Source organism: Narcine bancroftii, chromosome 5 (genome assembly GCF_036971445.1).
Source record: "Narcine bancroftii isolate sNarBan1 chromosome 5, sNarBan1.hap1, whole genome shotgun sequence".
In the NCBI taxonomy this organism is placed as follows: Eukaryota; Metazoa; Chordata; class Chondrichthyes; order Torpediniformes; family Narcinidae; genus Narcine; species Narcine bancroftii.
In genome coordinates, this window is record NC_091473.1 from 233,625,062 (window position 1) to 233,647,485 (window position 22,424).

The 22,424-nt window shown below is 40.0% G+C and overlaps 1 protein-coding gene across 1 annotated transcript in view; it reads left to right on the forward strand.

The window, feature by feature from the left end:
• Nucleotides 1-22,424, forward strand: part of LOC138765041 (leucine-rich repeat-containing G-protein coupled receptor 6) — a 302,015-nt gene that overhangs the window by 147,501 nt on the left and 132,090 nt on the right. The window contains exon 3 of the mRNA XM_069941695.1: nt 11,633-11,704. Within this exon, the coding sequence (XP_069797796.1) occupies nt 11,633-11,704 (72 nt within the window). The remainder of the gene's footprint in view (nt 1-11,632; nt 11,705-22,424) is intronic.

The window sequence follows — 22,424 nt, forward strand, 5'->3', positions numbered from 1 at the left end:
GATGGCAGTCTCTTCAATCTGAGGCGCCTGCAAGCTCACACCAAGACACAAGAGAAACTTGTCCGTGAACTACTCTTTGCAGACGATGCCGCTTTAGTTGCCCATTCAGAGCCAGCTCTTCAGCGCTTGATGTCCTGCTTTGCGGAAACTGCCAAAATGTTTGGCCTGGAAGTCAGCCTGAAGAAAACTGAGGTCCTCCATCAGCTAGCTCCCCACCATGACTACCAGCCCCCCCACATCTCCATCGGGCACACAAAACTCAAAACGGTCAACCAGTTTACCTATCTCGGCTGCACCATTTCATCAGATGCAAGGATCGACAATGAGATAGACAACAGACTCGCCAAGGCAAATAGCGCCTTTGGAAGACTACACAAAAGAGTCTGGAAAAACAACCAACTGAAAAACCTCACAAAGATAAGCGTATACAGAGCCGTTGTCATACCCACACTCCTGTTTGGCTCCGAATCATGGGTCCTCTACCGGCATCACCTACGGCTCCTAGAACGCTTCCACCAGCGTTGCCTCCGCTCCATCCTCAACATCCATTGGAGCGCTTTCATCCCTAACGTCGAAGTACTCGAGATAGCAGAGGTCGACAGCATCGAGTCCACGCTGCTGAAGATCCAGCTGCGCTGGATGGGTCACGTCTCCAGAATGGAGGATCATCGCCTTCCCAAGATCGTGTTATATGGCGAGCTCTCCACTGGCCACCGTGACAGAGGTGCACCAAAGAAAAGGTACAAGGACTGCCTAAAGAAATCTCTTGGTGCCTGCCACATTGACCACCGCCAGTGGGCTGATCTCGCCTCCAACCGGGCATCTTGGCGCCTCACAGTTTGGCGAGCAGCAACCTCCTTTGAAGAAGACCGCAGAGCCCACCTCACTGACAAAAGGCAAAGGAGGAAAAACCCAACACCCAACCCACCCCAACCAACCAATTTTCCCCTGCAGCCGCTGCAACCGTGTCTGCCTGTCCCGCATCGGACTTGTCAGCCACAAACGAGCCTGAAGCTGACGTGGACTTTTACCCCCTCCATAAATCTTCGTCCGCGAAGCCAAGCCAAAGAAAGAACATACCACCATAAGAAAATCTTAGATAAATATAGTGATCTGTATGTAATTATTTTGGTCTCTACACACATGCACGCACATGTGTGTTTGTGTATGTATAAGACAGTAAAGATGCTTCTAATTACCTGAAAATAACTATGAAAATTTTAATTGGTATCATTGCCTTCAATTACTTTAAAACCCATATGGAAACAATTTAGCCCAACGTGGCGATTTCATTTCTGAGAATAAGCTCTTCTAATTCCTTAAAATCCCAGATAGTTCCAGATTGATCTACAAATATTTTATTCACAGAAATATATTTAATTTGTTCTTGCAAGTCATAGCTAAATGTGTTTCCCAACTTCTTTAGGAAGTATAAGACAAGTTTTTTTTTTCTAACTTGCTTTAAAGCTTTTAGTGGAGCCCACATTAGCAAATGACATGTCTACATTCAACAATGTCTCCCCAAAAATGTACAACAGCTGCTCACATTTAACATCAGAAATCTTGGGATTCAGGTCCATTGCTCCTTGAAAGTGCCCATGTTATTAGTTGGGGTGCTAAATCAGGAATATTGCATGTTTTCCTTCATTTGGTGGGGCACTGAAGTATATGAAACTTTAGTTAGGCTTGCACTTGGAATACTGTGTGCATTTCTGGTTGCCCAATTGCAGGAAAGATGTGAAGGCTTTGGACAGGGTACGGAAGAGATTTTCCAGGTGTTGTCAGCTAAAGAGGATATGAGATGGAAAACTGAGAAACGACTCAATAAAGGTTTACAAAATCACGAGAGGCACTGACAGGGTAGAGAGTTAGAATCTTTTTCCCATAGTAAACATGTCACAGTAGAAGGTGGACATTTAAATTGAGAGGAAAGAAGTTTAAAAAAGATGCAGTGAGAAAATATTTTACACAGAGGGTGGTAGATGCCTGGAACAGACTGCCAGGAGGAGTGATGGAAGCACATACAACAGCAACATTTAAAAGGCTTCAAATATCTCAGAGGATCTTTTCTGTACCCATCACCCCAACGGCATTGTGAAGAAAACATGAGAGTGCCTCTACTTCCTCAAGAGTTTGAGGAGGTTTGATATGCCACCAGAAACACTGGCAAATTCTGACAGAGGTTGGAGGAAAGTGTGCTGACCGGCTGCATCACAATCTGGTATGGGAACACCAATCCCCCTGAGCGTAAAGGTAGTGGACACAGCCCAAGACATTACAGGCAAAACCCTCCCCTCTACTGGGTACATCTACAGGGAGCGCTGCCGTCAGAGGGCAGCAGCAATAATCAAAGACTCTCACCACCCAGCACATGTTCTATTCTTGCTGCTGCCATCAGGAAAGAGATGTAGGTGCCACAAGACTCGCACCACCAGGTTCAGGAACAGCTGCTATCCTTCTACCATTTGTATCCTTAATGACTAAGTCAATCAGAGATTCATTTAAGGACTCTTACTTGTGCATTTTATTGATTTTTCTTTGCTCTCTCTGTATTGCACAGTCAGTTTGTTTACATTAGTTACCTGTTAACAGTTCTTTTGAATGTTTACATGTTTATGCAGTGTACAGTTTACTTTTTACACTACCAATTAGTGGTAATTCTGCTGCACCCACAGGATAAAGGAATCTCAGTGTTGTATGCAATGTCATCTATGTACTCTGATAATAAATCTGAGACTAAAATGAAATCTAAAATAGACCAATGAATATACAGGGAAAAAAGGGAATCTATCATGTGCAAGCAGCAGACTTTTAGTTTGATTTGCAAACTATGCTCAGCACAGACATGTGGAATGAAGGGGGCTGTTCCTGTGCTGTACTACTAAGAAAATTCTGTATTTAAATATATGAGCCATTTTATTTTCAGAAAATGACATACTGTGTTTCTAGTATTTTTACCTTTAAAAAAAAAATTTATGTCTGATCAGGAAACCATTAAACGAAAATCATTTATAGACCCACTGAGCCTCCAAGTTAAAAGATATAACCAAGATTACACAATATGTCCCCCTATAGTTGATTCCAGTAATTAATTTATCACAAACTTTTTCAATAGTTAATCTTTAGGAACTTCCTCACATTTCAACAGTGTCGTAAGTATCCAAGTTATAGAACAGGTACTCATGAAGCAATATATGTTTATGGTCTTTGTAAAATAACAGAGCCGTGATAATATTGTACATTGATAATTTAAGAAAATGTACAACATGCAATTTGTAACCCTTTAAAGTCCAAATGAACTTGACTTAGAAATTTCCAGCTGTGGGTGAATATTACAAATAGCAGAACCATTAAGAACATTAATGTGCAGCAGGATCTTCCAGTACAAGTCCATAACTTACTGAAAATAGCAACACAGGTGGATACAATGTTAAACAAGATGTACGAGGCTTATGTTCATTGATTGGGCAACTGAACCTAGAAGTCAGGAAATCCTGGGGCAGCTGTACAAAGTTGGCATGGCACAGTTAGCGCAACAGTAGCGGCTTTGAATCCGGCACTGTCCATAAAGAGTTTGTTCCTTCTTACCCCGTCTGCGTGGGTTTCCTCCTGGTGCTGCGGTTTCCACCCCTTTCAAATAAATGTATGTGAATTGTAGGTCAATTAATGTGTTTGGGAGGCATGGACCTGTTACTGCTGTATGACTACATTTTAAAAAAAAAATCATTTAAACCACATTTTGGATATTCTCTCCCATTATGGTTGACACATTATCGGAAGGAAGCTTTGGAGAAGGTACAGAAAAGGTTTATTTGGATGTTGATAGATTGGAGTGTGTGAGCTGGAAGGAGAAATTGGATAGACATGAATTGTTTTCTCTGGTATTAAGGCTGAGCAGCAATCTGATATATAAAATTATTCTTCGCAAAGATAAATGGAGCCTTTATTTCTAGAATGGAAATGTTAAATAAAAAAAATGCAATAGGTTTAAAGTGAGAGAAGTGGAAAGCAAAGCGAGGAAAGGTGGTAGAATTAGCTGTGATTAGCAATATTTAAAAACCATTTTAACTGACACAAGCAGGCAAGAAATAGGGGATACAGATTATACACAGACAAATGAAATTAGCTTAAATTGACATCTAGTTTGGTGCAGATATAGTCAGCTCAAAGGTCTTTTACTATGTTTGATAACACTGGACAACAATTTTTTTATCAAAGGTTTGCTTCCTGAAAAAAAAATTGGGATTATGATAGACAACTTCAAGCTGAACACAGAGATAATATCAGATTTGCTGTATCGTGTAGAACAATGGAGAAATATTACATTAATTTCTGTTGAATTTAGCCTGTTTAAACACATAATGATGCTGACACATGGCATTAGTTCAACTGACCTAAAAATATTTTGCGGCCGATTTTCATTTGTACTCAGCATCTGACGTCTCTCGCATCAGTGTCCAACAATAGTCGGCCAGCTTTGAAGGATTCCAGTTGCCCTGATGACACTTTTCCATGATTGCAATCTCCTGCTAAAACGTTTCACCAGGATCATCAGGGAAGAAGTTCAAGTGTACAAGCAAAAAATGAATTTTCAGTGGCACGTTGCTTAAAGTAGACTTAAAATATGACAGGAAATCACAAAGGTAGGTTTATCTAAAAAAAACAATAGGGCAATTTGAAGGTGATTTTTGTGATCAGCAGGCCAAATGACCCAAAAAATGTTCAGGTAGCAAAAATCTTTGCAGTCTGGTGTAGTTTTACACACACACACACACACACACACACACACACACACACACACACACACACACGCACACGCACACACACGATACAGTTCTTGAGATATGAGGAAGATGAAATATTAAGAATGGGAAATATCTTGAATTATATTGTGATAATTGCAGGAATACTTTTGACAATTGCCGTCATTGAAAATAATCACTCCAGAAGAATAATTAAAGGAGATCTGAAAAGTTAGGTCGATACAAATCTGTCCTCATTGTAGTTATCCACAATTGCCAGAGAATTGAAGTAGTAATTGAAGCTTAATGCTGTTGCAGTCTACTGCAGTGCTATTAATGAAAGAGACATGTTGGCATATATTTTTGGACAAATAATTCATTCTGTGGCATAAAACAGCCATGTCAAACAATTCTGATAGCCTTGGAATACAACAATTTTTACCGGCAGAGTAATAAACAGATGAGAAAATTTACATAAAGCAGTAATGACAATGAAATTCTGTTGTGTTTGGTGATGGAACAGCTAAGATCCAAAATTCGAATGTAGTTCCATATTATTTATGCAGTGCCTCCAAGTGGAGGTCAATGGAACTAGACAGGATAATAGTTCTGCCTGGACCAGATAGGCCAAAGGGCCTGTTTCTGTGTTGTATTGTTTTTTAGTTCTCCTTGGGTAAAGTGTAAAAATACCTTTTAGCTTATATGATCCATGAAATCCAAGCTCTGGCCTAAGAGGTTTTGGAACTGATTTTAATTATCATTCTTTAGAAATTCTGGAGAAGGACCCCCATTCAATATATGTTGTTATTGCTTGAATCTGAATAAAATGAAACGACCTCGACCAGTCCATGGATATTATGATACCAGTCCTGACTTGGCATTCGCTGGCGCTTCATTTCTGTGAGGGGCGCTGGATAAAGTGGTGACTCTCTGTCCTCCTTTTCATGTATGTTACATTCTAAATACATAATAATGTATTTTACCTTTACCTTCATTAGACAATTAAACATTTTGAGTAAGCTTTTCCGATGGATTTGCCAATAAAGAATTGCCTGACATACGTTGCATTAATTCACACATCACCAAATGACTCAGTTCAGCATCATCTCATGCCAGATTTGAGAAGGCACAATTCATCCCACTCCAAGCATCATATCTAGGTAGCTATGCAACTTCTCAAGTAAATCCAATATAATGTAATACTTTACATGTCATTGGTATAATTATGAATTTTGATTGATCTATTTGTACCTTTTCAAAGGGGCATGTAATCTTACATGGAACATTCATAATATATTAATATTTTGCATTTATACCATAAGTAGAATATTGAAAACAGAAGTTCTGTCTGTATCCATCCAAAGAGAACTCAGGTACTGCCTCACAATTTGTTCAAAGTTCAGATTTGTTGTTAGAATACATACATGACATCATGTACAACCCTGAGAATCTTTTTTTTTCCTGTGGGCCAGGCAGAAGTATCACTTATTGGTAGGGCAAAAAAAAATCTACTCAACGTACACATCTAAACAAATAAAGTATTGCAAATAAACTGTGCAATATAGAATGAATAAACAATCAATATAGTGCAAAAATAAGTGTTTAAATGAGCACCTGATTGAGTTTATTGTTGAGAAGTCTGATGGTGGAGGGGTAGCAGCTGTTTCTGAACCTGCTGGTGCGGGTTTTGTTTCACCTATCTCTTTACTGATGGTGGCAATGAGAACAGAGCATGTGCTGGTGATGTGGATCTTTGATGATTATTGCTGCTGCTCTCCAATGGCGGAGTTCCCTTGTAGATCAGTGATTTTCAAACTTTCTTTCCACTCACATACCACCTCAAGAAATCTGTATGCCATAGGTGCCCTGTGATTAGTAAGAGATTACTTAAGATGGTATGTGAGTGGAAAGAAAAAGTTTGAAAACTATTGCTGTAGATGTTCGTGATGGTGGAGAGGGTTTTGCCTGTGATTTCCAGGGCTGAGTCCATTACCTTTTGCAGGACTTTTCACTCAGGGGTAATGGTGTTCACATACTAGACCGTGATTCAGCTGGTTAGCTATTGCTCAATCTTAGCATTAATCTGAAATTTGCATGGCTACATTATACCCATGGATATAAAACCATAACATCTATGGTTACTTTTAGATTATTGTTTTAGTAATGTTAGAAATTAAAGTACCTTTAAAGAAATTGCTCGAGACAAAAATTGAGAACAAAGAACATTTATTACTACAACAATGCAAAGTTGGGTGCTTCCCCTTACCCTGGGAATACACACACATACTGGGGCTCACCCAACTTTTATACAGTCAATTTCAGTATCAGAATGCCCTCCCCCTTACATTCTTCTGCCCCCTGGATGGGTTTGGCATAGGTAATTCTTCCTGCCTACGTGCAGTTTCAGTACACTTGGAGGACCAGGGGGTATCCTGTGGGTGCCCCATCATGTCATTGTCCTTATTCACACCTTCCTGATTCTCTGGGCTACAGTCTCTTAATATGCAGAGTTGACTCATTCTATCTAGGGTTGGCTAATTTCATATGTATAAATCTGTGTATGGTTAGCTAATTAGAAATGTATGACTTGGTACTTCTGTCCAGGGCTAGGAGACCCTTATCTGATCCAGACTACCTCAACTTCCTACATTCTATTGTACCTTACCATTCCTTATCTTAGTCCTATGGTCTTGTCACAAAGGATAGAAGATTCTTATGTTAATCGTGCTGACTCTGCTTTCCTGCATCCTAAGCCCCAAACTTATCCTGTTTGAACTGGTTTCAGCCATTTTACTGATGAACTTTAGTTTCTTCCATGTTCATAATTTTAGGTCAATTTTCCCATCTCTCACAGTAACTATGTTACAAACTAACCAACCCCTGTAGTACTAACACAAGAACAGCAATGGAAGATTCGCCAGACAGTGGTAAATTCAAAATAATAGTTTTTATTAAACTATTAATCACTTCGCTCTCAACTTACTTAACTCTAAGCTTAAACCCTGAATGTAATTGTATAAATGTATGTATTAAAGTCGAATCTATTTCAGTTTAAACTTGAGTCTGAAAAGTTATTTTTAAGGTCCATATTTTAAAGTCTTGGTGAACTTGAAGGTCTATAAATTGTCATTCAGAAGTGATTATGAAACATCAAGTTTTTTTAAGTTGTTGCTTAAAGCAGTAATGAAGAGTTTGTTAACACAGACTTAGTCCTTAGGCTGTTCAAACTCACAAATCTTGTTGAGTTATTACCCCAGGAAAAGAGTTCTTCTTTAACTCTCACACTGGTTGGAAAGAAGCTTCAGAACTCTTAAGAAGCTTCTTTCCAACTTGAGGTTGGCTTCTAATAACAAAAAAACGACAGTCAGAAATGGTCTGCCTTATATTAAAGCCACTTAGAAGAGCACCTATTCCTTCACCAGAGAATACTGTCAATCTTCTTTTCCTTCTGGTTTCTTCTTCTTCTGGTCTTATGAGCTAAATATATATATATACCCTTAGACTCATGAAATTACATCACCAATGAAGTTAATCTTAATTCCTGGAAAACGTGAACGGTTATTGGAATTTTAAACAGTTGCCAGCCCCAGTTTCTTGTAAACCATATGATCTTCAAACCTTTGGCTTGTAAATGTCATGACTCAAAAATATTACCTCACTTTTGCTTTAAAGGCTAAAGTATATACTTCACATGGCTGTGAGTTTCATTTATCTTGTTCAAGAGGCCTTAAGTGGTTTGGTTTAAAAACAGATAGCTTCCTTCAGCAGTTCTTATTGAGTGCTTAGATCAGTGGTTCTCAACATTTTTTTTCCACTCACATACCAATTTAAGTATTCCTTATGCCATAAGTGCTCTCTGATTAGTAAGGGATTGCTTAAGTTGGTATGTGAGTGGTTAGGGAAGATTGAGAATCACTGCTCTAGACCTAATTGTTACTGAAATAATTTGCTTGAGAAAAATTGTCATTGATCCATTTCCTTTGGATTATGAAACCATGCACATAACAAGTCAATTAGGTACGATTAAAACAGTGGTTTTCAAACTTTTTCTTTCCACCCACATACCACCTTAAGTAATCCCTTACTAATCACAGAGCCCCTATGGCATAGGGAATATTTAAAGTGGTATGTGAGTGGAAAGAAAATGGTTGAGAACCATTGGCTTAGATACTTAAGATTTTAATTAAATGAACACTCCATTATACTTGAATAATTAAGACCCACTTCAGATCCATTAGCTCTGTCTTTCTAATAGACGTCGACTCTGAAAATAAGCACTCTTTCTGATTTCAATCTATAAATGTGCTGACCTATGTATCACCCTGTACTAGCCCACAACTTACTAAGAATACATATTTATAAGATATATAGCTTAACAATAACCTAAATATTACTATTAACACAAATCCATTACAACTGCCACCTCTCCATGGGTATTTCCAGCTTGAAGAAGCTCTGCTGCTCTCCCTCGAGTCCTGTTTTACATTTATATTGTGTTCACCTTCTTTGGTTGCTGTTTCCCATTGAGAATATTTAGAAGGATGTTGCCCTGGGACTTGAGGAACTGAGTTTCAGGGAAAGGTTAGACAGGTTAGGACTTTATTCCGTGGAGCATGGAAGAATAGGAGGTATATAAAATTATGAGGGATATGGATAGAGGCTTTTTTCCCACTGAGGTTAGGTGAGACACAAACTAGAGGTTATGGGTTAAGTGAAAGGTGAAATGTTTGGGGGAAACATTAGGAGGAACTCCTTCACACAGAGAGTGGTGGGCGGGTTGAATGAGTTGCCAGCTGGAGTGGTGAATGTGGGCTGGATTTTGACATTTAAGAAAAATATGGATAGGTTGATGGATGGGAGGAGTATGGAAGACAATGGTCCGGGTGAAGCAGAATAATAGATCAGCATGGATTTAGATGGCCTGAAGTGCCTGTTTCTGTGCTGTTGTGTTCCATTGTTCTGTATTTACCAAAAGTTGCACTTGCCACCTTTTTACCATCTATTTTATCTGCTCTTATAATGTAATAAAATAAAAAATCTTATCCATTTTAATTGTGCTGTGAAAGAAATACGATCCCTACAACAACTTGTTTTTGTGTCCTATTTGACGATAAGAATATGGGTACATATCATCTTTTAGTAGTAGAAGTCTTTGATGGACCACAACTGAAATATAATACATCCATTTTAGTGCAGGGGTATTTTTCTTTACATTTGTAAACTGTGCTTCTAATGGTAGCCTACAACACTCGGGTAATTGTTTCTTCATGTGACTTCTAGGGCCTGTCAGCTATCACCAGGCAAGATGATTTGCCATCATAATTCATTTTTTATCTCTCCACTGCTGGTTATATTTTGCAGCTCCTCACCTTCATTTAAATGAATGTATTTTCGATTGCCCGTGAAGTGCGCACAATATGTACACTTTGATTGAAAGAATATTTGTAAATCACAATGTATTCAGCAAAAGTTGAGTTTGTTATGTATCTGCACAAAGATTGAATTATTGATTTTACATAGATAAGCTGTTCCATAGAACATAAATACATTCATTACAAGCATATGTTACAGGTCAATTTAGGAGATTGCATTGGTCTAAAATTGCTGTTAAAATGTGTTTATTCACAGTCAGTACAAACATCCTGCTGGGAAAGGCCTTAGCTGGTCAGATTCATGGTTTAATTATTGTCCTTAACATTTGGAACATCGGTAACTATACATGACCCTGGACTAATATTCCTGAATTAACAGAGTGGAGCTTTGGGAACTGGAGAGAATCATCCAGTCATCAAAACCTACTTACGTTTAAATGAACATGACATGCTAAAGTGTGTCAGCCCAAAAGGAGTTGACCCAACCAGTTAGCTTCAATGGTACAATAGATTTTAATTGATAAATTCAGAATCCATTGTCATGAACATGTCATGAAATTCATTGTTCTGAGGGAACATTACACAGAAAACATTTCTATAAACCACCTTACAAAATAAATAAAACAATAGTGCAAAAGAGAGTGAAAGTAAGGCAGTGCCTGTGGTTCATTGTTTGAACTTTGAACTATATTTATTTAATACAAGGTATATAATGAGTGTGATTCGCAGTAAAAATTGCTATGAGAGCTTCCATAACCAAATAGGTATGGTACCTGAAATATTCTGTGTTCAATAATCCTCACAGTCAAAACTAACTATTCCAGTGGCCACTTCCATCATGAGCTATAAACTAATCAGTAATAAACAATGATAAATTACTTCCATAGAATTATCAGAGATTTCAGTTGGATTTGAACTTGTGTTCCAGAGGTTTTTTATGAACAAAACAAACCTTAAAAGATATCCTTTCTGGTGCACCTGTGTTTACAGTGTGCATTTTGAAAGCCGGCCAAGAAATAACAAAGTTGAACCATCTACTGAAATTTAAATTAGTCTTTTCACCATTGTTTTTGGTAATACCAAGGGTAAAAGTCCTTTATCCTTTGCATGGGGGTGACATTTCAAAAAGAAGTATTTACTGATAGATTTGGACAAAGTCATCTCCAGGCAAATATTGATCCAAGACTGCACTATTATAATGTACAGATTATTCTGCCATGGTGATCTATCTCTTGTATATCCAAAAAAATGCAAAAAAAAAATAACTTGGAGTGGTTGAGTTAGGGTGCACATTGTTAAATATTTTCAGTCATGAATATACATCACTGATTATTGATTATATGTTATGTACAAATCTCTGTTTACCCTTTTTCAAAATATTATGGAAATCTGGTTATGGTTAGCTTGCACACCTGTTCCTCGTATTGCATTTCTGGTAATGTAACCAATTGGCTGTTTTCATAGAGAATTATTTTACCTAGATTAAACACACATGGCTCTATTTCTGTTTTCTTGCAGACGGCTGTCTGGAAATCACCTTGCACAAATCCCCATTGATACTTTTACTGGTCTCTACAATTTGAAAGTCTTGTAAGTATCAGTCACTTGTATCACCTGAAAACATCTTTAGAAATATCAGTCCATTTAATTTGAAATGCTGAAGGGGGATAGAATTCTGAGAACCTCCTCGTCTTGTTCTTTAATCTGAATTACAATTTCAATAGTTTCTATAGCTATATTAATATTAGAAATTGATTTTGCCCAATCTAATAACAAATATGGAATCAGTCCATAAACAGAAAATTAATTCATTTTCTCTTATCAACTGCAGCTACAATCGTTTGTAAAGAGTGCCTTTGAAGTTATAAAAAAATTTAAAAGGATGTTGGCTGACTTGATAGCATTTACATCTTTTGTTAATTTTATCGTTGGGCTTGTTTTCAAATATATGTTAAGAGTTTAATTTACCATTGAATTACTGCTCTAACCTACTTCCACTGAAAATAATTTGTGATATAGGCAGTATTTTAGGAGAAACATGTCGCTTGATATATGACACATTATAGGCCTGATTTTTTAACAGCAGGCCATTTTCCAGCAAAGGTATTTTGTATATAATTTTAATTCATACCTTTCCTTTCATTTGCTATCCTTTCAGTTTGGCTGAAAGCCCTGTCATTGCACCAAAAAAGATGGACCTTTGAATAATTTTAACTCTCTCAGATTCATCTAGGTATCATTATTTGAATTTTCATCTCAGGTATACTATGACAGAGATTCAGGGACTACTAATATTTAGATGAATGGTAGGATTACCCATTAACATCAAAGGCGGAATCAGATAAACTTGAGGAATACCCGTAAAAAAGTAAAATGTAAAACTCACATTTTAAAACTGTCATCTTATTTATTGTTTTGGACACACAGGACACCCACTGTGACTTACAACTCAGGACAACAATTAACAATTGTTGTTGGGCCTTTGTATGTCATGTGGACTTGTTATACATGTTTATTTAGCTTATTTAGGCATCTACTGAGAAGATATCTGAATGTCACAGAAATCCAACTCCCAGCTCGCCAGACTTAGTTGAACCACTTTATTTCACCATCTTAAAGCTAGCAGTGGTTTAGCAGTTACGGTAAATTGTCCCAGGTGTGAAACATTCACTGCTGGCTGCAGTTTCTGAAGCCAGTGCTCCCATTGTGGTCTCCTCTACATCAGTGAGACTGTGCACAGACTGGGAGATCGCATTGCTGAGCAGCTCTGCTCTGTTGCCACAGTAGCACGGATCTCCCAGTGGCCACGCATTTCAATTCCCTTGCTGACCTGTCTGTCCATGGTCTCAAGCACTGCCAGACTGAGAACACCCGAAGATTGAAGGGACAACACCTCATCTTCCGTCTGGGCACCATCCAAACAAATGGCATTAACATTCAAGTCTCTGGTTGAATCCTCACTCCCCTTTTTATTCCCCTGTCTCCTATCCCCCCCAGGTCTGCCTTTCTCTGTCTGTGTGTGTGTGTGTCTCTCTCTCCTCTTTTCCCTCTGTTCACAAAGGGTTTTTAGACTGCAGGCACGTAACGGCACAGTCAAGGAATTTTGCCGCTGCACTGGCAGTCTAAAAAGGAATGTGCAGGAATTTTGAGTCAATTCCTGCACCGCGATTCATCCTGTAGGACCCCTTCAACTTTTTGGAGCAAGCCTGCAGTGTAAATCGTACTGGAAAAATTCATTGTCGGTTATTTGTTCTACTGAACGTCCAACCACCGGGACTGTTGCCCTCAGGGACTTGCAGTCTATAAAGGCGCCCAGTGTGAATGACCACATGAGCAGTAATTATGTTAATTGTTTTTCAGCGATTTCTATGACATTTAGATATTGCAGTCTAAAAAACACCACAGAGTCAAAATCAATTCTCACCTTTCCCCTTATCATATCTAATTAACATATTTTATTTGTTAGCCTGGACAACCCCCTCTCCCATTCTTCCACCTTTCTCCCTCAATCTTTTTTGAGAAGCTGCTGTTTGCTTGTACAGGTACACAATCCTTTATCCAGACATCTAAAATCCAGAAAGCTCCAAAATCCGGCAAGTGGGGAGAAAGACAGCAGCGCAAATCGGGCGGGCGTGGGGGAGTGACCGGCAGTGCGAGTCAGCTGGGCGAGAGACCGGCAGCGCGACTTGACGGGCAAGAGACCGGCAATGCAAGTCGGGCGGGCGAGGAGGGGGAAGATGGCAGCGACTGGAAGGGGGTGGGGGTCGATACGGCAGCATAATTTGAGTGGGCTTAAATCTGGCTTTCCGAAATCCAAAAAAGTCCAAAATTTAGAACACACTGTCCCCCAAGGGTTTTGGATAAATGATTGTGTACCTGTACCTTAGGCCTGAAACGTCAGTAATAAATCTTTACCTCCCATCGACACTGCGCGACCAGCAGTGTTCCTCCAGCATTTACTGTTTATTTCTACTACAGTCACAGTGTCTGCAGACTTCCGTGTTTCACTCCAGATTCTGCCTGTTCAATTCAGTGTTTCCTGTATTTTCTATTTATAAATTAGCGTCTTAACCTGTGTAAATAGTGCTAATTAAATTATCTCAGGTTTGTGGACAATTACCTGTTTCACAATGTTCATTATTTTGAAATCAAACTTTCAAAGGATTTTGATAAATTTGAAAGAATTTAGATTTGTTCCAGCTTATGTATTGAGAGTTCTCACTTAAAAAAAAGTATTGGATCCCTCCAAAATTCCAAATGTCACCTTCTTTGGTGAAGATTGGGAAAAATGTTAGCACTGCAAATAAACAAACTTTCTCCAATGAGGTGTGTTACCTTTTCTCCTTTCAAGTATTTTGATTTAATGTTGACTAGAGTTAAGATGGAAAAGAAAACAAATTACAGTGCTGTGAAGAATGCAATATAAGTGCAGGGAAACAAAGGGAAATGGAAAAGATGAAAGAACGAATGGAAGAAAACAGCTTTCTGATCCTGAAATCTGAACTCCAACTCTTTGATCGTGAGACCTTTAAAATGGGGAGATAATGAAAGGCATTTCTGCTGCACAGATTTGGTTACTGTACATTAGTTAATAGCACAGAGTGACTTTTCAGGCTTAAGCTACAAGTAATAAAGTATTCTTAAGAAAAATAATTGCACCAACATTTAAGTTATAGAGCCACAGATATCTCCATTGAGCATAAATCTCTTTCTCTTAGAATGGACTCTGTCCTGGATAAAATTCTGTTTTCCTATTCACTTTGTTTGTCAGCTTATTCCCTTGATATTTTTGGATCAACAGGGGGAAGTTCCAAGAGACAGCAATGGGCCATCAGACACCCCAAACAGGGGTGGCCAAACTTGCTTAATGTACGAACGACATACGATAAACTTCAGATGTTTGAGAACTGCAAGACATGAAAAAATATTTTGCATAATTTGTTGCAAAAGTTGAATATAAATATTAAGAAATACATGTACATAATTGTCATGATAATGAATATGTATGAGATGTACCGGAAGTCACGTGGTATGAGAGAGAGATAAGAACACAAGCAGGAGAACAAAGGAGACGGGAGAATAAAGACACTCAGAAGTTTACCTGATAAAACTTGTGTTTAATGTTTTATTAACTTCACATTTCGGGCCACAAATGTGACATTGGTGACGAGGATGAAAGAAGCTTGAAGAAAATTAAAGACTAAACAAGATTACAGAGGTTTACAGACAACTTCAAGGTGATAAGAATTTTCTCTTTGCTTAGAACTTTTGGGGCTGGAATATTTCCTCATGGCTGGTGCAGACGGTGACTTTCTAACACATAGTGGAATTGCTCATTTTGACCCAACGGGTGATGCAAGCACTGTAAGTGTGAAGTGGAAGGCATGGCTGGAAGAATTTGAATCCTACGCCGACAGTCGTGGCCTATTTCTAGATACCGGTACAGTTGAACAAAAAGCGCAGAGAAGGGCGTTACTTCTTTTCACTGCTGGACCTGCAGTTCGGGCAACATTTAAAACACTTTTGAATACTGGAAGAAAGGATGAGTACCAGAAAGCGGTAGATGCATTAAATGCACATTATGTAGTGACACCGAATGCTACATTTCAACGCCATTTGTTTCGGAGAACGAGACAAGAAGATGGCCAGACAATTGCTCAGTACGTGACGAGACTACGCCAGCTAGCTGTTGGATGCAATTACATGCCAGCTGATTTGGACAACCAATTATTGGATCAAGTCGTACAACACTGCAGATCAGATAAACTCAGAAGACGTCTACTGGAAAGAGGGAGTGAGTTGGAACTCACCGATGCTTTAACCATTGCTGCTGCATTAGAGGCTGTTGAAGGGCAATTTCATACCATGACCCTGAGAGACAACTCAAGCCAGCAAATTAAGAGGCTCTCACATCGCCATAATCAGCCAAGATATACGTCGACACAGGATGTGGAGTGTTATCGATGTGGAAACCAAGGTCACTTTGGAAAAGACCCATATTGCCCGGCCAAAGGCAAAGTTTGCAGAAAGTGTGGAGGCAAGGACCACTTTGCAAAGAAGTACAAAAGCAAGTCCAATGCAGACCAGAAGAGGAAGAGTACAACTTCCAAAGGCAAAGACTGGGGGAAAGGAAAGTATCCTGGAAAGAAAGATACCATTCGCCAGATAGACGGTGACGATGATGATACCCAGGAGGAACAGAGTTGTTACCAATTTACGTTGAATGAAGTACATCATGAGAAGGTCCCAGTGATCATTGGTGGAGTGACAGTGCAGGTCATTGTAGACTCAGGCAGTGACAGTAATGTGATTGATCGACATTTATGGGAGAAGTTGAAAAGGAAAAAGATCATCTGTACCTCAAAGAAGTGTTCCAAGAAACTGTATCCATACACAGCAACAAAGCCATTGCAGACCATTGGATGTTTTACTGCAACTGTTGAAGCTGGAGATAAGTACACCGAAGCAGAGTTTATGGTCATAGAAGAGAGGGGAGAACCATTGCTGAGTAGAAGCACAGCGCAAGACCTGGCAATACTTCATATTGGAGCTTGTGTCAATTCAATTCAGTCATACGAGGATATGAAGCAAGAATTCCCCGCAGTCTTCCAAGGAGTAGGAAAGCTGAAAGGTCGACAATTGAAGTTAGCGGTAGATGAAACGGTCAAACCCAAGGCACAACCAATGCGCCGAACTCCGTTTGGACTTCGTGGGAAAGTCGAAGCCAAAATTAAAGAATTGATCGAACAAGACATTATTGAACCAATGGAACATTCGACACAATGGGTCAGTCCCGTAGTGATTGTGCCCAAACCAAAGGGTGACATAAGACTATGTGTTGACATGAGAATGGCCAATGAAGCAATAATTAGAGAATGACACCCTATACCAACGGTGGAGGAAATACTTCAGGAACTAACTACCAGCAAAGTATTCTCAAAAATTGATCTGAAATGGGGCTATCATCAATTAGAGCTGGATCCAGGTTCCCGAGATGTAACTACATTTGTGACTCACTGTGGATTGTATCGTTACAAGAGACTATCATTTGGAATTTATGCAGCTTCGGAGATCTACCAGTATGAAATCCATCGAGTGATTCAAGGCATTCCTGGAGTTGCCAACATTTCTGACGACATCATAGTTGATGCACCAACGAAGGAAGAGCATGACAAACGGTTGAGGCATGTACTATCTAGACTACAGGAGGCAGGCCTTACCGTGAATGGAAACAAGTGCCAGTTCGGTGTGTCAGAAATGGACTTCATGGGACACAGACTTACAGGGGAAGGACTAAACCCTGCAGAGGCCAAGGTGAAAGCTATTGCAGAGGCACGTGCACCTCAGAACGCAACAGAGGTGAGGAGTTTCCTGGGATTAGTCAATTTTTGTGCAAAGTTCATTCCTAATTTCGCTACAGTGGCAGAACCACTAAGAAAACTAACCAGGAAAGGTCTACCATTTCATTTTGGATCTGAGCAGAAGAAAGCGTTCACAGCGCTGAAGCAAAGCCTGACAGATGCAAAAACTCTTGGATATTACGATCCGGCAGCATCAACCAAAGTCATAGCGGATGCCAGCCCAGTTGGTTTAGGAGCCGTGTTGGTCCAGATGCATGATGGAGGACCAAGAATCATTGCCTATGCCAGCAGATCGTTATCAGATGTGGAAAGAAGATACTCTCAGACAGAGAAAGAAGCACTCGGACTTGTATGGGCCTGTGAGAGGTTCCATGCATATTTATACGGCATTGAATTTGAACTCATCACAGATCATAAGCCATTAGAGGTGATCTATGCACCTAGATCCAAACCATGTGCCAGAATAGAGAGATGGGTACTCAGACTACAACCCTACAAATATAAAGTAATCCACATAGCAGGGAAAGCAAACCTTTGAAGGATGGAGGTCCACAATCCAAGTCAGAAATGGGAACAGAAACAGAGAGCTTTGTACGCTTCGTAGCTATTCAGTCGACACCGAAAGCTGTGACTATGAAGGAAGTCGAGAGAGATTCCGAACATGATCCAGAACTCATGGAAGTAAGAGAATGCATACAGAGTGGACAATGGGACAAGTGTACTCACAAGGCTTACATTCCCATTAGAGACGAACTTTGTTGCATCGGACAGTGTGTATTGAGAGGTTGCAGATTGGTGATTCCGCAAAGATTGAGACCGAAGATCGTATCCTTAGCGCATGAAGGATACCTAGGTATTGTTGGTACCAAGCAAAACCTCAGAACCAAGGTATGGTTGCCAGGTTGTGATAAAGACACCGAGAAATTTGTTAAAACTTGTCACGGATGTCAAATCACAAGTAGGAGTAATCCGCCAGAACCGATCCAGAGTACGCAACTTCCGACAGGACCATGGTTCGACGTAGCTGTTGATTTTCTTGGACCTTTACCGACGGGTGAATCAATTATGGTAGTGATAGATTACTACAGCAGATACTATGAGTACGTGGTGTTGAAGTCCACAACCACTGAAAAAACAATACAAGCGTTAGCAGAGATATTCGCAAGATATGGATTACCTGTTACATTATACTCTGACAATGGTCCACAATTCATTTCAGAGACATTTGCGGAATACATGAGGACCACAGGTATCCACCATCATAAAGTAACTCCGAAATGGCCGCAAGCCAATGGAGAAGTAGAGAGACAAAATCAGTCCATTGAAAAACGATTGAGGATTGCACACGCAGAAGGACAAAATTGGCGAGAAGCATTGCTATCTTATGTGGCTGTCTATCGAGCAACGCCTCATGCAACCACTGGAAAAAGTCCTGCAGAAGCATTTTTTGGGAGAAAAATCCGCACAAAAATGCCAGAAATAAAGGAAATCCGAGACGACCAGGAGATGAGGGACCACGATGCTGAAAAGAAAGGTGCAGCAAAGCTGTACACAGATTCGAAACGTGGAGCCAAGTACTCAGACATCATGCCAGGAGATAATGTTCTAGTGAAGCATGAAACTGGTGGTAAGCTAGACACACCTTATTACCATCCACCCTATACTGTCGTATCCAGAAGTGGCAGTATGGTGACAGTCAAGTCTCCGACTGGAGTCCTGTATAAGAGAAATGTATCAGGTGTAAAAAGGTACCAGTCCAGAGATACATCGAGCGAAGAGGTTGAAAGGCCAATACGAGATGCTGAAACTGAGAGACCTGATGATGTTCCAGAGGCAGTTACCAGCACTCCTGATGAAGTGACTAGAGCGCCAGAAACACCCGAAGCCATGGCGAGCAGTATTGCCGACGCTGAGAGTGAACAACCGAGAAGCGACGACAATATCGCAGGCAGGCCGAAACGAAACTGGAAAGTGCCCAAACGATACGAAGACTTTGTGCCATAGTTTTAATAAGAACTTTGGGACAGTATTTTAATCTTATATCATAAAGTGCATGTATGAGTGCTGTAGGAAGTAAATTTTATGTAGTTGAGTTATAGTATTACCATTAGTTACGATGTTTGTATGTTTCCGAGGGATATTGGTAAGTAAAGGTAAAGTTTATTTCTGATTAAAGGAGGGATGTCATGATAATGAATATGTATGAGATGTACCGGAAGTCACGTGGTATGAGAGAGAGATAAGAACACAAGCAGGAGAACAAAGGAAACGGAAAAAATAAAAAGCCACTGAGAAGTTTACCGGATAAAACTTGTGTTTAATGTTTTATTAACTTCACATTTCGGGCCACAAATGTGACAATAATAATATTTATTCATGTGTGTCATTTTTTTAATGCTAGTTTGTATTAGTTTTTAATCATCAAAAATTACACATATACATACCAAATATTTTCAAAATCCTGACTGATTTTCTGAGGCTATCTCTGCCCAAGGTAGCAGTAGAGGGAGCCTCATTAAATATATTTAAGATACAGTAAGATCGATGTTAGCATCATAGGGAAATTAAAGGTTATGGGAGGTGGGTAGGAAATGCAGAGCTGGGTCCACGGCTAGATCAGCTATGATCTCATGGAATGTGGGTGCAGGGCTCGACGAGCTGGATGGACGACTCCTGCTCCTGTTTCTGAAGTGTTCTCTTCAGGACCATTGCTGCTACTGATCTTTGCAGACATCTGCACCATTGCAATGCCCACAGCTGAGTAAACAATGCGGATAGCGACCCGATGCAAAGCTGCCTCTTGTGGCTGGGCGAAGCCAAATGGCCCACAGCTCTGCTCCTCCCCGTCCAACCCTCCACTCCTCACTTCCTAGTCACTGGCCGAATGGGGAGAACGGCTGGTGGGCCATGGAACATGGAACACTCTAACTTCTGTGCAGCTTGGTGCTGACTCTCCATCCGGTGGGGCCAAGGCTGGCCCGTTGTCACTGACAAGATCTTCCCTTCTGCTGCCGGCTCTGTCTTGGCTTGGCACCTGGACTTCCTCATTGGGGGATCCCCTCCATCCTCTCCTCCACGTTTCCATCACCTTGCTTCCCCCCTGCCAGAATACCTGCTTTGAACAGATCTCCATCCTCTTGGCAGGCCATGCCTCATCAGAGCTCTCCTAGCCTAGCCCTGGCTTCCTGACCTCTGTGGCCATTCCCTGCAAAGGATCCTCAGCTTTGCCCGACCTTCCTAATGCACACCCCACAATGGCAGGCCTTTGCTCTGGTGTGGCCTGGCCTGAACGAAGAGAATCCAACTCAGACTTGCACTGCTCCCTCCGTTCCACTGAAGGGGCCATTCCTCTAGTGCCACTCCCTCTTCCCTCTCCTTGTCACGCTGCCTGGGCTATGACGATCCTGGGATCTCCCGGTCTGGCTGCAGGAATTCAGTGTCCCTGGGCAGCTTCTGGATCATTGGTATCTCCTTCAACCAGCATATTTCCTCGAGCTGCACGTCATATGTCAAAGAGCAGGATGTGGCCTGCGAGCCGCAGTTTGTCCACCCTGTGTGCTCTTCAAAGCTTAATGAGAATAATTTGATTTATAAAAGGATCCCTTCACAGGTATCCAAAGAAAGGACAGTTAACATAAAATTCAATCCATTTGATTGCAATCTATACATTCATGTGTATTTTAATCAGTTTCATTGTTATGTCAGAAAATAAAGATTTTTGTAATGGGCTTAATCGAAAATCTAAAACTATGCTGTCAAATCAATGTCATTTATATTTAAATTTACGTACTCTGAAGTAACATGGCAGAGCTCTGATTGTTTCATAATGTCTGGTAATCATCAAGGTACATTCTTTATTTTTTTTAAACATTTGTTGTTAATATAAAAACTAAAGGGTGCTTCAGTTTGATTCATTACCATCAACTTAATACAATAAGTAAGTTCCGCGATTCTTTTTTTGTTTGCAGTCCTGTATTGTCAGAACACATATATCATTTTTTATACCCGCGCTGAGTTCAGGCAGTTTGATGTAAGACAACTCATTCAGTATTTTAGTAAAAAAAAATGATGTCTTGCATTTATGTAGCAACTTGCAGTGTAATAATCTTTGATGAATTCCCAACTGAACAAATCTTTTTTTTTCTATTTTGTGAGAAGCAAACTATTTGACCTTTGTTGAGATCTTTTGAATTGATTTCTTAAATACTTGAGGGTTTGTAAAATATTTCACTCTTCCAGCTTTCTGGATCACAAAAGTAACAAAATTGTACATTATACTGGAACCTACAGGAAAGAAATTGATCTTTGGATGTGAACTAAATGCGAACACGTACCCGTTATCCATAGACTTGCATTTGAACATTCAGTTCCACTGAAGCCAATAACTGAACAATCAGGATGAATGCATTCAAAATTGAATTGTTGTACCTGTTTAATGTTATTGATCAGAGATGGATTTGTTCCCTAAAACATTTCATAAATGTCACATGACACTTCACCAGAATGTTACAAAGCAAAACCTGACATCTGGTCAAAGAGGATATGGTTTAAAAAGCTTCTTGAATAATTAAAGAAAAGATGAAGAAGGATTACCTAAGTTTATGGCTTCAGCATCTGAAGTCACACAGTCACTAATTTTAAATGTAGACATATAGCACGGTAACGGGCCCTTCCGGCCCATGAGCCCTTATCCCCCACAAATACACCAATGAGCTAACAATCCCTATATGTTTTTCTAGGGTGGGAGGAAACTGGAGTATCCAGGGGAAACACAGGGAAAACTTACAAACTCCTTACACCTTGCACCTGGGTCGGTGGCCCTGTAATAGTGTTGCACTAACCCCTACCATGACCATGAAGCCAGAGCAGGAGGAGAAGGATAGTCCACATTATTAGCTGCAGCTGCATTCAGGGATAGAGAGGGATATGTCCATGCAGAAATATGAAAA